The sequence below is a fragment of the Atractosteus spatula genome, chromosome 2, assembly GCF_055471065.1.
Source record: "Atractosteus spatula isolate fAtrSpa1 chromosome 2, fAtrSpa1.hap1, whole genome shotgun sequence".
In the NCBI taxonomy this organism is placed as follows: Eukaryota; Metazoa; Chordata; class Actinopteri; order Semionotiformes; family Lepisosteidae; genus Atractosteus; species Atractosteus spatula.
Genome location: NC_142707.1, coordinates 77,495,993 through 77,514,397, shown reverse-complemented (window position 1 = coordinate 77,514,397; position 18,405 = coordinate 77,495,993). Strand labels below are relative to the sequence as shown.

Below are 18,405 nucleotides of genomic sequence, written 5' to 3'. Positions count from 1 at the left end.
ACATACATATGCAGAATGCATAAATGTAAGGCAACTTGTGTGAAGATCATTTGTTTAAAGCCTGTCCAAATTCCTTTGGAAATAAAACAAAACAGGGAAGACCATTGCAAAGACAGTAAAAGCACTGAGAGCTGGAATAGTGGTTATGAAACAGGATGAAGAACAGGAATCAGTGGTGTGTGATGATAATGGAGTTGAACCATCACCACCCTTAAAAAACCATAAGTGCGCAAAAGTAACGGCACATGACGACCTTACAGGCCACCATGGCCTTTACAAAACTGCTAAAAACACTACAATAACCCCTAATAAAAAAAACCCTAGCTTTATCCTCTTTGAAAGTCTTTAAATGACTCCCCCTTCACTCCTGGGCTTTAACCAGAAACAAATCGTGCCAAACGCCTTTCCCTTGCCCCTAAAGCCCTACAGTATCTATCCTCCTCACTCCCTGAACTGCAGGAGATTAGACACTGCCCCCAGCCTCTTCACCTGACTGCAGATATTCTCTGCCTGCTGCTCCTGAGGAATGTTCAGTAATCTACAGGGCCAATCAGATAAACCCCTTTCTGCCAGTGAAATTCCATTTCACAGGAGGCAAATCAGTCAGTCAAGGCAGGTGTGTCCAATTTATTCTCCAACAGGGGGAGGCTGCAACCAAGCCTAAACTTGCACCATCATAAATGGTCTATCTAAGCACTTCCTAAACAAATTTCAAATGGTTCAAAATTAAGCTGCTTGACTTCAAATTCATTCAAGGTTCTGTGACCACATCACCCCAATTCTGACATACGTCCACTAGCACCCCATTACCGAGAATGTCCAGTACAAACTTTTACTTTTAAATTTTAAAGCCCTAAATGTCTAATCCCCACAATATTTAGCATCTCTCATTACTTCCTATGTACTAAGCAGGGCTTTATGCTCTGCTGAGGCACATCTTTAGTAAAATCTGCTGATAGGAACAAGTGTGTCAGAGAACAGCTTTCTGCTGCCTTGCTCCACAACTGTGGAACTCACCCCTGACAATCTAAGAAATGTAAACTCTTTTAACAGTTTTTAAATCTAAAGACTTATCTGTTTAATCAGGCTTTTAATTAGCTCCTTTTCTACGTCTGTCATCTCTTTCTTTATTTCTTTATTTCTGTGCTATGTTATTTTGAAATTCTTATAATCCTTGTAAACTTATCTCTTGCTCACACTGAGTATATTTTAGGAGACTTTTATTCTTTTCCTTCTCTCATACTCGAACGCCCTCCAGAGTTTGGAAGATAACTTTTTTTTCTGATCATCATGTTCCCTTCTGGGAATACTTAAAATCCCCTACAGGATTGATAACCGGCTGAAAGTAAACAAGTAACCTTGGTTACTCTTCCCCTTCTGGGGTAGATCAATACCTTTCAGGATTATACCTTGTTGATATTAACCCCTTGGTGACCGCTTTCTGCCTACTTCCTAACTCCACACTGTTCTCATGCTGAGACGTGAATACAACTAGACAGGCAGCTCACAGCTTCCACTGCTGGAATAGTGGTGGGTCTCAGATGTTCTGCTTCTCTTGTGCTTTTTCTGTGCCCCTCTTAGCTGTGTGATTGATAAGTTGTAGGCTGCAGGTGCATGCTGCACTGTCTTTGGTTTTCATGTGAAAATGTGTGTCTGTAAGTCTCAGCTGCATATTCCTGTTCTTATTAATAATCCTACTAATTATTATTTCCTCAGAATGAATATGAGATTTCATTTTCATCTGTCAAATGTGTGTTTATTGTTACTCACACACTTTTGCTGTTCTTTTAACATGTATTTCCCAACACTCGGGAACTGGCTCCACTATGCTAACATTAGAACATAATCTTTTGTAAATGGTACTGGCTCCCTAGAGTTTAAAGTTCTCCTGCTATGTACAAGACACTAAATGATCTGGCTTCAGGTTATCTTAAAGACAGGTTAACTTCAGGTTATCTTTGTGAGTATACTCCAAATCTTAATCTTCTTATTCTCGAGAAGACCAGGCTCAACACAGTGGGCAATAGACTATTTAGTGTACACGGCCACAGTGTACTTCTGTGAAACCACTGCCTAAATCCCTGTGAGTGGATGTCTGTCTTTTCAGTTTATCTTTTGATGTATAAATAAGTTTAACATAAATTGTAATTGAAAACATTCATTCATGTTTCATATTTAGATTCATCATTAAGGCACTTCCTTCATTTTCAGGTGCTATTTTTTCGGATAAAATAGAACAATAAGTTAGCCATAGTTTTTTGTACCATTTGTCACAAAAGGACTCAAAATAGAAGGATTAGGATTTATTAACTTCAAATAAAAAATGGCAAGCCTACATTTATACTGAGCAAATCTGTCTTGCACTTGACCACAATGCTGTACCAGTTGTACAGGTACAGTGTGGTATTACCCCTGATTTAATTTGAGATTTGTGCAGCACAAAATCTAAACCGTATGAAATATAGGAAATGCTCTTGGATCTGCTCGTAGCTAAGACTGATTAACTCCTGCTTGAATGGAGTACACTGCAATGTGCTGGTTCAGCAGCAGAATAGTTGATTGTTCCTGTACAGCAGCAAGGATGAGCTGAGAATGTGTGTGGCTAACATGAGCAAAAGTTTAGAGCTGTTGATCAATAGGATCAACACATTAAAGTGTTCAGTTCACTTTTCCTACTTGGTTTATGCTTTATAATGTTTTAATGTTTTAATGCAAATAAAGCACAGGACATTAACAAGCTTTTCAAAGAAGGAAAAAGGAAAAGGTATAGATTTGTTCTTTGCAGAACAGAAGTTTATATTGTGATGAACCAATTATTATCTGTAGTCACTGCATTGTTTTTTCTTTTTTCTTTTTCTAGATTATGTGTAAACAAAATGTGTTTAAGTTGGAAGTGAATTAAGAGCAAAGGGTTAAACCTGAAATTTTCTCATGCTAAAATAATAAAGGAAAATTAATATATATATATATCTAATGTTTGTTTGCTTTTTGTTTCCTGTCTAGGAGAAGAAAATTTACTGGCAATACTGAAGAGGAGATGGTGGAAGTACATGATCCTGGGGTTAATAGATATAGAAGCCAATTACCTGGTAATCAAAGCTTACCAGTACACCACACTTACAAGTGTGCAGGTATGCCTCTGTATGTATTGCATATCTGCTGGCCTGTTCTTAAGTCTCCTGTCCAGCTGCTCTGGTGCAGCACAGTATTCTACACTACCATATCACGCTTAATTCTGCTTGCATGTTATATGTCCAGGGAAATTTCTTGTAAGGGGAATAATATATGTACAAAAACATTTTTTTGTTTTCTTAACGTAAAGGAGCTCGCTGTTGTCTTTTTGAAGTGTTGTTGTGCCACAATGCCCTTTCCAATTGCTGGGTCTGCTTCCTTTTTTCCTGACTACACCAGGGGTTAATCTATTAGATTTTTTTACCTTCTTTAGTTTATTAATAATAATAATTGCTAACACTTATATAGCGCTTTTCTGGACACTCCACTCAAAGCGCTTTACAAGTAATGGGGACTCATCTCCACCACCACCAATGTGCATCATCCACCTGGACGTAGCTCACCACACATCAGCTATCAGCGGGGAGGAGAGCAGAGTAATGAAGCCAATGAGAAATTTGGCCAGGACACCGGGGTTATATCCCTACTCTTTTCGGGAAACACCTCTCGAGAAATGCCTTGGGATTTTTAATGATCACAGAGAGTCAGGACCTGTTTTACATCTCATCCAAAGGATGGCACCTGTTTACAGTACAGTGTCCCCGTCACTACAGTGGGGTATTAGGACCCACATGGAACGCAGGGTGAGCGCCCCCTGCTGACCCCACTAACACTTCTTCCAGCAACAACCTTAGTCTCCCATCCAAGTACTGACCAGGCTCACACCTGCTTAGCTTCAGTGGGTTGCCAGTTGTGAGTTGCAGAGTGATATGGCTGCTAGCATATAAGTGAATGTTAATTTAATTAAGCATGTTTGCAACAGATTGCCACGACAAGTGAGTCTTTAATGACAAGTGAGTGTCATTCTTCTCCCTTCTCTCTGTTCAGGGTCGCTTTATAACTTTCTACTGTTTCATAATTATGTACAGTCTGTGATGAATTAATTACCTCCAATTGTTTTCTACTCCTCTTCCCTTCTTTACAGTGTATAATAAAAAGTGAAAAAAATAATAGGTGATGCTTAAAGGGATTTTTTTATTTAATAAGATTTTTATTTAAAATGAAATGTTAAGAAAATATTGGTTAATAAAAAGCATTGGAAGCTGCCCTGATAATCTTCACTGTCACAATCAGTTTATATATTTTGCAAAAATACTGCATTGATCATTAATCAGAGATAGTTTATATTTGTTGTAGTACATTAATTACATTGTTTTAGTAAAATGTAATAGTACATGTATAGCCTTTGTTGGTAGTCGAGATTTAAAATGTGCAGTGGATGGAGGATTATTCCCTATATCACTGAATTTTTTTTGGTAATTACACAATTTACTGTTGGGAGATGAAAACAATTTTTGAAACCTTTTAGTTTAATAGATTGTAAATGACAGACAGTAGAGAACTGTGTTGCCATTTCTCCCCAGTGATAAATCACCACAGCTGTCTGCACAAAGCTGCATTACAGTATATCACATAAACTTCGGAGGTGACTGGACAATAGTGAGACATTTACTACATTGTTGCATTATACCTTTAAGAAAACAAAAACCTGTGAGCTAGAGCAGGCTATCTCATAACCACCTGGCTTACAGATTAATGTAGCCCCTCATCAACCTTAAGGAGAATATGCTAATAGTCATGATGAAAAATCATTCTTTGGTTTTGGAAATTGGTTTAGCAGAGTGCCAATTAAAAATGAGTAGCATGAAAAGACTCACTTAATGTGTAGAACATAACTCAGAAGCTTTAAATATTGAAGTAAAACTTCCTGCCTACAAATTCAATTTATAGCTAGTAATACATTTATAACTGGTAGTACATTAAGAAAACATTACTGGGTGTCAATAACACAGGAGGAACTGACCCAGTTCTAATGATTGATTGTTGTTGTGGTAGTTAGCATGTTAAAGATTGTTCATGCATATAAATACTTTAGTGGTAGAGTTTTCCATATTACTCTCTTAGTATAGAATAGTGTAATCTTAGTATAAAATACAAGTACATGGCTCTCTGTGTTTTAGAGATCTTAATTGCACTCATGCAGTCAGTTATAGAAACAATGTGTATTATATTTGTTAAAATGTTTGTGTAATCTTGTAATCTGCAGATTTCACATACTGAGGGAAATCTTACAAGAATACTCCATCAAACAAGACTTTGCACAAAATTTACATACTGTACATTCTGGGAGATCAGAGATTACTTTTATAAAGTGTTAGAAATAATCTGGAAAACAGTTTAGTGAAAGCATATGTTTACGTTACTATCCAGAGGAGGCCTTTTGGCCCATGTAGCCTATTTGGTAGTTAATAGGTAACTAACCGAATCACAGCAGCATGGTGGTGGAGGGATAAGCATTGCTGCCCTGCAGCACAGGGGTCCCGAGTTCAATTCCAAATCTGTAGTGCTTTTTCTGCAGAGTTTGTATGTACATGTGCTTGTGTGGGCTTCCTCTGGGTGCTTTGGTTTCTTCCCACAATCCAATGACATACAGTAGTAGTAGGTTAATTGGCTTCAGGAAACACTGGCCCTAGATGTGAGCGTCTGTTTATTCTGCTCTGTGATGGACTGGTGTCCCATCCAGGGTGTACCCTGCCTTTTGCCCGTTGCTTGCCAGGATTGAGCAAGCTCTCTCGCGACCGTGAATTTAAAGAAGTGGTTAGTAAATGGTTGGATGGATGATGCAATGATCTTCTCCAGACATTTCTTGAAAGAAACCAGGGTATCGGCTTTAACAGAACTGTTGGATATCTTACCCACACAACCCTAAATATCCTCCTGTTGTAAATTAAACTTTCACATAGTTTCCAGATGTTTGTGTTTCCTCTTGTTTGTGTTTCATGGTTTAGACGTCCACTGGAAGATGTCCACTGGGTTGATTTCATCACTGCCTTTGCGGATTTTGAATACTTGAGTGAGCTCCCCTCTCTGTTCAAGATTTAAACAATTCAGTTCCTATAGCTGTCAGCGTAAGGCAGGGTATTGAACAAAGTACCACCCCTGATCAAACCAAAGCATTCAAGTACCACCTACAAGACATCTTCTCACAGAAACCACAGAACATCTCGATGACCAACATGAGCGCGCGTGCACACACACTCACACACATATAATAAAAATAGCACTGAGAACTTAGATAATATGGATCGTACATCTTGTATCCATTTTCGAACGCTTGTTAACACTAACGCAATGCTGTCTGTGTCAGGTTCAGCAGCAGAACTAGTGTCGGTGGCCGATGCATAATCCTCCTTGTTCTCACCAGGTGTGCGTGATCTATCGGAGCTGGCGTCAGTACTCTTGGCGTCTGTTCCGTTCAAACATGACATTATACTTGCGAGATATTCGTTTTCAATCAGTTGTTCTGTTGGCAAATATGGCGCTGTTGGAGAATTTTTTCCCCGTTTTCCCTTAAAAAACAGTCAGGAGTCCGTCTCAGAAGTTAAAAGAAGTTTATTTTATGCGCACAGGAGTGAAACACACAGAGGTGTTCGTTGTATTATTCTCAAAGTAATTAACCTTGAACAGTCCTTAAATATTTTTCTGTTATCTATCATGCTTTCCTGTGCTTACAAGATTGGCAGTCACGCACATCCTCCTACCTCCCTATTTGCTAAAGATTACTTCTTTTAATACAATTGGTCACTTAGGTTCATAGCACGCATTCCTGTACAATGGTATATACTGTATATAGTAGCCCTTATGTCCACTCAAGTATTAGCGCGCGCTGTATCGATGTAGCTAAGTACATACAGTAGGCTGTGTATTTAACACATAAACTAATTTTATTAAAATAGAAAATATGAAAACCCATCTCAAGCTTTCTGAAACCGATTAAGTAAATTACAGATGAAAAATTTACAAAATTTTTAATTATTCAATTTTTAATTCCCAGTTTGTCAGTGCTCACAATCCATTTCCAGGGTCATCTGGCATACCTGGGGGCATACCTGGGGGCGCGTACCACAATCATTTCACTGAGTTCTGGAAAGTACTGTATAAATAGAAAATTCATTGTTTATACAATATTCTAAATGAGATCGACCAGTACATTTCTCAATTTAAATATAATGATTTTTGTATATATACAAACATTTTGTGTTTTAAAGTTTAATTATATTGTCTAGAGAATGCAAATTGTATTTCAACATAAATATCTAAGTCAGTTTCATAAATTGCTTCTTCTATCTCAGCATTTCCCAATTAGTATAGACTTGAATTCTAATTATTTTCTAGTTTATTTTTCTGTGTCTACTTTGTTTGCCAATCCTCTTATTATGGTATTGTGCAAATGTGACTACTTTACTAACTAGTCCAGAATGTATACAAATGATAGAAATCAGGGAGCATTGTGCTCCTAGTACAGATCACTGTGGTACTTCGCTGGTAACATCAACCTAATTTGACCATTCAAACATTTTCAGTCATAATCCAAATACAAGTATTTGCTAACCCTGAAACCCTGAAAGCCTGAATGATTCTTTCTACATCAAAATTTTAATTATTTGCAACTCCATCTGAGGTTAAACATCTTGATGTACTGCTGACATTTAATTTTTTCAGCACCATCTGTGAAGTTAATCAAATTCAGAAACTATTATAAACAAATTCTTTGAAAGTAAAAAGGCAGTAAACCAAAGTGGATGTCTTTTTGGAGATGAGTAAGGATGCTATTATGGAACAAGTAATAGGTTTATTCCATGCTGAAAAAAAGAAGAAAGAGAACACAACGTTTCGGCCGTGGAGCCTTCTTCAGGTGTGAGAGAGACAGGGCAGTAGGCAAAGGTAAAGTAGCGGGAGAACAAAGGTTGGGAGGGAGGAGGAGTGAGAGGCGGGAGCAGGGGACAGAAAGAGAGGCCAATCAAGAGGTGTGAAGTCAGAATGGGTGCAGAGAGGTGTGAAATGAAACTTCCAATGAATGGAGAAAATTTAAAAGAACAGTAGTCTGTCGTTAAGGGAAGGGAGAAGGTGTGATCCTAGCTGCAGAATAATTTTAGTTTCGGTGGTCTTTCTGATGTATGAGTTTGGAAAACCGTCTTTGAGAACACAGACGGAGAGATTAGAGTGGTCGTGGCCGTCAGAGGTGAAATGAGAAACAATGGGCTTGGAGAGATCTTTAATCTTTACAGCCCTGACGTGTTCTCTGAAACGGTCTCCGAGTCTCCTTCCCGTTTCTCCAATGTAGATGGCTGGGCATTTACTGCAAGAGATACAGTAAATAAGGTTGCTGGAGGTACAAGATGCTGTCTGGGTGATCCGGAATTGTCCTGAGGGGCCTTGAATGAGTGTGGTGGTGGCTGTGTATTTGCAGGTGATACAGCGAGCTCTGTTGCAAGGGAAAGTGCCTGGTGTGGATGGTTGTTGAGGGCGGTCAAGGGAGCTGTGAACAAGGAGGTTACGCAGATTAGGTGGTCGGCGATATGAGATGATAGGGCGATCAGAAAAGAGGGCCCCAATGGAGGGATCATCCTGTAGGATGGAAAAGTTGTGGTTAATGGTCCTGGGGATAGGAAGTGTGTTAGGGTGGTAAGGAAGCACCAGAGGAATGCGGTTGTTACGGCGGGAGTTCCTGATCGGGTTGATGGTCCGGGGGGTGTTTTTGGCTCGGGCAAGGGCCCTGTCAATCACACTGCTGGGGTATCCTCTGTTGATGAAAAATGAGTACATTTCGAGGGCTTGGTTCTCGAAGTCGATGTCGTCGCTGCATAATCGTCGTAACCTAAGGAACTGTGAAAAAGGAAGAGAGTTTTTAGTGTGGTTGGGGTGAAATGAGCTGTACAGGAGGTAGCTGTGTGAATCCGTGGGTTTGTAATAAACTGAAGTGGACAGTCGGGGGTAGTTGATAGACAAGTGGATGTCTAGAAACGGAAGAGTAGTGGAAGATATGTTAATCGTATATTTGAGGGACGGGTGGAAGTTGGTGAAATGGTGCAGGAAGAACTCAAGCTGATCGTTGGAGCATGTGGCGGCACCGACGCAGTCATCAATATATCGTTTGTAGAGGTCAGGGACATAGCCAGTGTAGGAAGCGAAGAAGCGTTCTTCTACCCAGCCGACAAAAATGTTGGCATAGCTGGGTCCCATTCTGGTGCCCATGGCAACTCCGCTGACCTGTTGGTAAAAAAGATTATTGAAAGAGAATGCGTTCAGTGTGAGGACCAATTCTGCAAGGCGTACCAGGGTGTGGGTGGGTGGATCAAGCACTGTGCGTTTGTCCAGCATGTGCTTGAGTGCTGTAAGGCCGTCATTATGGGGAATGACGGTGTACAGAGATGTGATGTCCATGGTAAAAATGTAGCATTCGGTACCCTGAAATTGGAAATCATTAAAAAGTTGGAGCGCGTGGTTGGTGTCTTTGATGTATGAGGGAAGATCTTCAACCAGCGGTCTCATGAGGCTGTCGAGAAAGGCTGAGATGTAAGTAGTTGGACAGTTACATGCTGATATGATGGGGCGTCCAGGGGTGTCCGGTTTGTGGATTTTGGGGAGGAGGTAAAATTGAGATACCTGTGGATGTTCCATGATGAGCCGGTTTGCCTCCTGGGGGAGCTCATTACTGCTGATAAGAAGAGAAATGGTGGATACCACTTCCTTTTGGTAGTCAGTGGTAGGGTCCTGTTTTTAAATTTTCTCCATTCATTGGAAGTTTCATTTCACACCTCTCTGCACCCATTCTGACTTCACACCTCTTGATTGGCCTCTCTTTCTGTCCCCTGCTCCCGCCTCTCACTCCTCCTCCCTCCCAACCTTTGTTCTCCCGCTACTTTACCTTTGCCTACTGCCCTGTCTCTCTCACACCTGAAGAAGGCTCCACGGCCGAAACGTTGTGTTCTCTTTCTTCTTTTTTTCAGCATGGAATAAACCTATTACTTGTTCCTTTGCAGCCTACGCATGCTGACGCAGCTACCCACCTGAACTACAGGATGCTATTATGCTGAACAATGGGAAGCCAGACACACAAATCTCACACTAGTTGTTAAACTAACGTATATACTGTTCAGGAGACAAAATCCAGACAGGAATCAGCAAATCTCAAGACATTCCGATATGACCCTGAAACTGAGAAATATCAAAATACAAGAGAGAGCGGATTTGTAGGTGATAAATGTATTACTAAGGTTTTAACAAATACCAACCACTAATTAGAACATAAAGCCTTTAATAACAACAGAATAAGAAATAAGTAATCATACATGAATCTATCTTAAATGAGGACGGGGATTGTATTTCTTGTAGTGGTTTCCACAGAAAGGTTACAAACACTCTTCTAAATGCGTTCTTGATGAAAACCTTCTACCATCCTTCATCTTGATTGAACGTAGCTGGAATGCAAGGGTCTAGTTTAATCAGGTGCTTCTCAGATCATTTGGTGTCACTGGAAATTTCAGCAGTGAAGTCACAGTATTATAATCTGACTTTGGTGCCGAAATAAATGCAATCACAGAAACAATAGATCAGTAACCTTCTGTTACTTTCAGTTCACATAGCAGATTCTGTAACTCTTGAAACAACAGTTTTGTTTGCAACCACTTACATTTAACACCTTTAGAATATATGCAGCTGTAGATCTCGAAAATATTTCTAGAATAGAATAAGAACTAAAAGTAGAGGTTTTTGGAAGGAATCCGGGAAAAGGTTTGACCCAATATTTGCTGTTTTTATCTAAAATCCACACTGGCCAATGAGCCGATGAGCCAGTGTGATGTAACTGCATGTCCTTTTTTTATTGATGGACAGTGCATGGCTCTGGCAAGGCTCTTTGTTAGGATATAGTTGAAGGAAGGGGTCATTGGACAACTTCCTGATTTATTTAATAGGAATATTTGTCTTCTGGGATACCAAGAAAATGTCTATTTCTACTCTTCTATCAGAAATAGGAGTGTGATTTTGTTTGCTTTTTTATGAATCACGAGTATCTTGAGCATTTGGGTTGAGGAAGTCAAAATACTTGTCCTGACAGTAGATTTAAAAGGAGAGCTTGTGTCTACTAATAGCACAGTTCTTTGACTGTGCTTATGTAATGTTTTGTCATACTATGCTTTTCTGGAGTCTAGCTTAGTTTCACCTTTATATTCACTGGGGACTTCGGAAAAAGTACTGTGAACTCAGTCACCAAATCCCTCTGGTTTCTAAATGGGTGATGTGTTGTTGCTTAGCAACATCACATATTCTGCAGAACCCTGCATTTTGGAGATGTTTACAGAATGTGACAGAAAGTTGTAGATGCAGTTAATATTACCAACTATTTCTTTTAGCACAATAAAACAGCACACTTAGCACACTTTGCTATTGTTAGCCCCAGTCCTATTGTTAATTAATTCACTTAAGCTGGTTCTTTAAGACCTGTGAAATCTTATTTGTGCATCATTTCTTCTTGAAATTCTTGAATTGACACTAAGGAAGATAACAAAAGTTGTCTTTAACATCATGTCCTTATGTCCTTATTGTCCGGTAATTTCTGGTTCATGGATTGGCCGTGCCATAAACTTGACTGCAATTAGACTTGTTCAGGCTTTGGCAAACATTTGGTTGAGCACTGCTGGGGTCAGTCAGGATACACTCAGTGGGCAGTGCAGTTTCTGGTGAGAGACACATTACTTATTCCCTCATGAGGAATAAGCTGTGGACAGTGTAGGGCTCACAGTGTGAGTCAGTCAGTGAGTGCGTAAGAGAGGGAGTTTTTCAGAGCATGGTAATCGTCACTCCTGTGCTGTTACATCAGGAACATTAATAGCCTTTAATGCCTCGTAGATTAAAGGTTAGTAATTTGAAAATTTAGAGTGTATAAAAAGGCTAATAAAATTTTATAGATAAAAGTCAAAGGACATAAGAGATTTGAAGTTGTATGTAACCCTTTTGAAAGCGTGAACAGTTAATTCTAAATTTCCACACTCTTAATTAGTGCCTTTTTTGTTTGCCGTGCCTCAAGAATATGTGCTAATATAGGAAGTTATTAGTTATTGCTGAAGCACTTGGGCACATTCAGCAAGAGGCATGCAGACGGAGCATTTGAGACAATATGTGCTGTGTGAATCCAGCCACACTCCAGAGTGAACAGTGTCGCTGGGAAATCTTCATCTCAGGGTTCGTCCAGCTACCATTCCTGTCCCATTGTCTCACACTAATAAATCAATTATAAAATCTCTTTGCTGTGATCTGCACTGTATGTGTAGTTTCTATAAAATGAAAAATAAAAGAAATATTTTATTTCTTCATACACCCTTAAATAAGGTGAGCTACTGTGTGGAAAAAAATGTTAAAACTGAATACAATGCAAATAATTTATATATAAAACATCTTTCTTTTAAAGTTATTTTTAAAACAATGGGGATAATATATTCCTACCTTAAAATTTACTATTTACTATTAAATAAAACAGCTTACGATTAATAATCAGCTAACTAAATAAGGAGAAACTGATTTATGGTCCTACATATGAGACATTTAATAAATGGCATTGAAAAGGTGTCATGAGAGAACTTCAGACAGCTGTGGACTGCAGATGCACCAGTGGGATCATTACTCCTGCTTATTCCGCCCTGTTCACTGCCTACCACTACCAACAGCCTTCACTTCACAGCTTACGTTAAATGGATAAACATTAACAGACACAGTGTTGCAAAATAAATTTTAGCCCACACAAAAATTTGCATAATTGTTTTTGTCATAGAGTTCAACTCTCTGATTGGGAGTGCACTGGAACACAACCCATTGACATGTATTGCTGTGGGACATTGTTAATATATGTGTTTTGGATTTCTGCACCATTTTTCAGGAATGTTGACAGAACACAAACAATTGTTAACTCCTATCATCAAGGAATAAAAAGAAACTTTAAACATTATACCAGTAATTTCAGATGTTGTTGAATGCAAAAACCATCATCTTCTGGTTCAAAGAACCTGAGATGAACCCATACTACCAATGTTCCTGTCCTATAAGTGCTTAGAAATATGAAATATGTAGATTTATTCTAGAAAAATGTAAAAGGCATGCAGACTTTTATGTTTTTGTAGGAGCAGTAAGTACCACAAAGGGTGTGTAACACACCCTGAAGCAGAGGTTAAAACAGGATTGTTTATAGGCAGATCGGTATAAAAATGACATACTGTACAAGAGAAACAGTGCTCTTTTGTTTACAGCATGAAGAGAAATAAACGAACACTACACAGCTTTTTCAAGCTACTGAATAGATTTGTCCATCACCATCAGTACCCAGGCAGCTGAGCTACTTACTAGCTCATAACAAAATCTTTGGGGCTCCTCCAAAAATCTCAAATCTCCAAACTCAGTTGCTTGGTTCTTTCTTCTGCCTCCCTCCCTCTGGTGAGGTTTGCTCAACAGAGGAGCTGCCTTCACATATTGACCAACTCTGAAAAACCTCTGCTTCCTGGTTTTTAAACATTCACCTGAACAATTGATCAAGTGACTGAGGAAGACAGGTCATTCCCCACAGCTTTCAGGAGAATGCAGATCAGTAAAGCTGTCATCTTGTCTGGTCCTGCTGCCCTTTCAGAGTGTGCGATGACTTTCTGTAAGCCTCTAAGCCAAATTTGTGTCTGTCTTGAAGAAGTTCTTGTCCCTTTACAGCTGGTTAATAGTATAAGGAAGTGTGTTTTGAAGACAAACTTTCACAAGTGTTCTCCAACATTTTAGGGGATAGGATTTAAGAATTGCTTTAAATGTTTAATTTAATCTCAAATGAGGTAGGAAAATTATTTGTCTAGTTAATATCAATTAAACACATAAATCACACATTTAAATATTTTCAAATGTATTAATTCAAAAGATAATTAAGTGACCATAACATTTGGCTTTAAATCTTATATTCTGATACCTGTCATAACAGAATCATCATAGTGTTACAGTATGTGTCCAATCTAAGCAGAGCTGAGCATTACATTATTCTTTTCTGCTGAGTGGGGTGTTTCTGTTATTTTATTAAGATTAAGTTTCATCATTCCATAAACTCTTGCATTCAAGAGTTGGGTAGTCTGTTTCAATACTGAAGTAGAAGTTGATGTACCGTATCTAGCCTTTTGTAAGAATAAAATAGAATGTGTTGTTTTTTACTTTATAGATAGATTAATGAACTTTATTTTTTTTCTGGGAGCATTTTACCCTGAATCTGGAAGCTCATAATTATTATATTTATTTTTTTAACCCCGGCACATTCTTATGAAAACATTCAGTAAATGTAAAATGATATTATACACTTGTATTTTTAACACATTTACACCATTGCCTGTACTGTGGTTTATCACTGTGTCATATGTCTGTTCATTCCCAGTTTCATAGAGTTGTATTACACTTGGCTTTAACACCATGATGTGCTGTTTCAAGGACAGACTTGTTATTAATATGACACCATGACTAACCAGCTCTTTTTCCTTGAAGTGGAAAAAACAATTATATTATTGTCTAATGTATTTCTTCACTTCCTCTAGTGTATGTTTGGCTGCTGGCACAAGTAACAATATTATAACAGCACCCAATCCACAACACAACATTATCTCATGGTACAGTATGTATAGTGACAGTTTTCAGAGCTGTCTGACTGCACCTCTGTTGTCTTCATTTATTCACAGAGGAGAGAATGAGTGTGAAATTAAGCTTCACAATTTCAAAATGGACTCTTACAGCATTTTTATCTTACAGTGTTAATAATTATTATATCATGTATTTCTTTCCTTCAAATCTTCAAAGCATACTGGCAGAATACTTTTTCTTTTAATACTCTTCCTTTGGTCAAGTGTAACTCCAGTCCTACAAAGCAACATCAAAAAGCATACAGCATCATCATGCTTTTGTTCCTAGTGTGTGTACTATAGAGACTTTTATCATTAGTTAAGATATTTTCACATAGTAGACACACAGGTATTTTATTCTTTGATTCATTATACTGAATAATCATTTTCATAATTAAGTGCATGAAATGTTGCTTTTATTTAGCAGATTTACATCCTCAAGACCATCTTTAGCTTCAGAGAGAGATTCTTAAATACCTGTTACACTACATGCTTAGGAGCTTCAAACTTGCCCAAGAGGACTTTGTGTATGCCATGGTAGCAATAAAACACAGCTTTGTATATGCTTTTCCTCATATTGTATGGTGAAGTGCTCTGGTAGGTGCCACAGAAGCAGTGGCTATTAATTGCTGGTTTCTTCTGTATTGCAGCTCTTAGACTGTTTTGTTATCCCAGTGGTGCTATTACTGTCCTGGTTCTTCCTGCTGGTGAGGTACAAGGCTGTTCACTTCATTGGCGTTGGAGTATGCCTGCTGGGAATGGGCTGCATGGTGGGGGCAGATGTGCTAGTGGGAAGACAGCAGGGCTTGGGTAAGTGATCATTGCAATGTACAGTAGTGGTCAGAGCACAGCTCATCAGAGAATATACTGTATCTGCATGTGCCCTTATATTGCATTAAAAAAGATACTTCTTGAAATCTGAGTATCCGGTGTATCAAATTCCTTGCTTTTTAAGCCTCTAAAAATCATCCTTTAAATAAGAGAAGTATTTGTCAATGATGTCAAAGTGAATTTGCTCAATCAATTGAAAGTCATGGTATATGTAATTAGTGTGTTGGTATATAAAGGTTAAACTTGTTAAAAGTTAAACTGAGTTAGGAACAAAAAGAAAAAAAGCAATCAAACAGGGACACTATAAGAAGTTCATCATTCTACTTAATGTATTTTTAAATGTTTTATCTGAATTGATGTGATTATGTATAAACATGTTTGTAGAGGTTCTGGTGTTTTTCAGTTTAAGTTATCACTTATTGCAAGACATTTAATTTTTGTATTCATTCAACTCACATACACACATGCATACATATGATTTAATATTCAAATTGATTACCGTTTAAAGTTTAAACTAAATAAGTCAGTCATCTTAACTTGAAACTTGAATAGTAGGTAATATCTTCTTGAATTTTTTTGTACTATTTGTGAGTTAACAGCATGCTAGCATTAATAAAAAGAGATATAGCATGTTTGTCCTGTATTATCATTTGACATGTTTCTTGTTAACTTTCTCAACCACAGAATGTGTTATGGTAAAGAGAATCCCCTTGATGTCAGGATGTGTATTGAACATCCAACCATTCTCAGCATTGCAAAAATACCTACTATCCTGTTTTTCATCTGCTCAATTTATTTGACATTGTTTAATTTTGGTACATAAATTAAGATAAATCTGTTTTTGAAAACTGCTTTCATTTAAAAATAGGTCAAGCAAAAAAGATTTTTTTTAAAGTTACAGTTAGTGTCTTTTAGAAACTTGCCAGATAACGGAGTACCTTTTTGTATTTTTTTTAAGTTTTAGTTTGAATAACAAGATTTGTTACATGTTTTGATTGATTTTCCTTGATATATTTAGCAGTGGAAGTAACATTACCCATTAGCTCCCCCAAGGGTTCAGATTTTGTTTCTTGTGGCATGATTAGTACAGCAATTATGATAGTTTTGGGACACATATTTTCCTGAACTAGTTGGACAGTGACAACATAGCTGGGAAGATTAAACATATTTAATATTGTGTTGGACTGCTTAACCAGTTACATCCTGCTGGAGAATCCAAACGTACTGTATGGAATTTATATACCTGGGAAAATAGTTTAGACAACTGAAAGCCAGATACCTGGCATTTAAAAAAATAATAATAACAAAATTCACAAAAGAGTTGGTATTGCTTTTTGTAAAAATTAAAGTTTTAGTAAGAAACAATACTAATTTGTATTATGCTGGTAATACTGTAAGTGGTCTAAATAACTGATAAATCAGGGGTCAGTAATAGCTCTTTTTGTACAATTTAATTTTACAAATGTGCTTGTCATTTCCAAATATACAGTATGCATAAAACCTAAAGCATTTGTGGGAGTGGAATATGATGGTGTTCTTTTCATTTTAAAGAAATCATGGAGAGATCCTTCTCTGTAAGAATGTCATAGATTAATCTGGAGTGTGCTTTAAAATCACATCCCGTTCACTTCATATGTTTACAGATTTCTTTTTTAACATTTTTGTACTGTATCTCCTAAGCAGTTTGAATGAATGAGGATGCTTCATTATTGTTTATTCAGATGTATATAATAGTACTTACAGTGTTTGTCTCTACATTGACACAGGGGATCATAAACTCCTGGGGGACCTGCTAGTGCTAGCTGGAGCCACACTGTATGGCATCTCCAATGTCTGTGAGGAGTTCATTGTAAAGAACCTCAGCCGGGTGGAGTTTCTTGGAATGATTGGCCTCTTTGGGTCCTTTTTCAGTGGTATACAACTGTAAGTATCTGTATTTATTGTCCCAGAAAAAAAAATTACTGACAGAGTCAAACTTCAGGATTATGTAATATCCTCATGAGTGGAAAATAATTTAGCTTTGCTTTCTCTGAATCACTGCAACATTCTTTGTAATACATGAGCCAGCATGCCTCTACTAATTTTAAACAGGACATTAATATAACCATTACTTAGCATCACAAAGAAAGCACAGCAGAGAATATGCATTTTGTTCCATCTGAAAACCTTTGGTGTCTCTCAACCAATTCTGATACAGTTTTACAGAGCCATTATTGAGAGCTTTCTGACTGCCTCTATAACTGTTTGGCAACGCGTTTGCCCACTCCGAAGGCAAGCTGCTGTGTGTTGCTCGCTCTGAGGAGAGGGTCATTGGCTGTCATCTGCCCTCCTTTGATGATTTGTACAATTCCAGAGCAAAGAAGCAGGAAAGATCGCTGATGACCCCTCCCACCCAAGTTACCACCTGTTTCATAAACTTCACTCATGGAAATGTTATTAAAACCAGAACCTTTGGGTATTTAAACAGCTTCTTTCACAGGGCTTGTTTTGACTTACAACTAGGACCATAATTCCTAGTTATACAGTATGCACTGTCTTAGCAATGATGTCTATTAGTCTTCTTTGTGTATGGCATATGTACATGTTTGTGTATGGTCCTGTATATGTACTGTTTATGTTTCTGCAGCACAAAGTAACCAGAGTAAATTCTTTGTACATGAAATGAACCTGCAAATAAAGGTGATTCAGATATGGATGCTTCCTCCATAATCCCTTTCCAGAAGCAAAACTCCCATGCTACCTTCAAGGGTTGGTGCATTAAGGCAGTTCTATGTATGAAGGCCATTTCATTATAAAACAGTAATCAGGATAATTTTATTGAAGATGCAAACAAGTTTAAAATTAAAATTAACCTGAACCCACTTGGCATTTCCAA

At 37.9% G+C, this 18,405-nt stretch overlaps 1 protein-coding gene across 1 annotated transcript in view; it reads left to right on the top strand.

Annotated features, from left to right (window-relative positions):
- slc35f1 (solute carrier family 35 member F1) overlaps positions 1-18,405 on the top strand; it is a 195,491-nt gene that overhangs the window by 124,291 nt on the left and 52,795 nt on the right. The window contains exons 3-5 of the mRNA XM_088907661.1: positions 3,004-3,131; positions 15,350-15,509; positions 17,297-17,453. Of these exons, the coding sequence (XP_088763787.1) occupies positions 3,004-3,131; positions 15,350-15,509; positions 17,297-17,453 (445 nt within the window). The remainder of the gene's footprint in view (positions 1-3,003; positions 3,132-15,349; positions 15,510-17,296; positions 17,454-18,405) is intronic.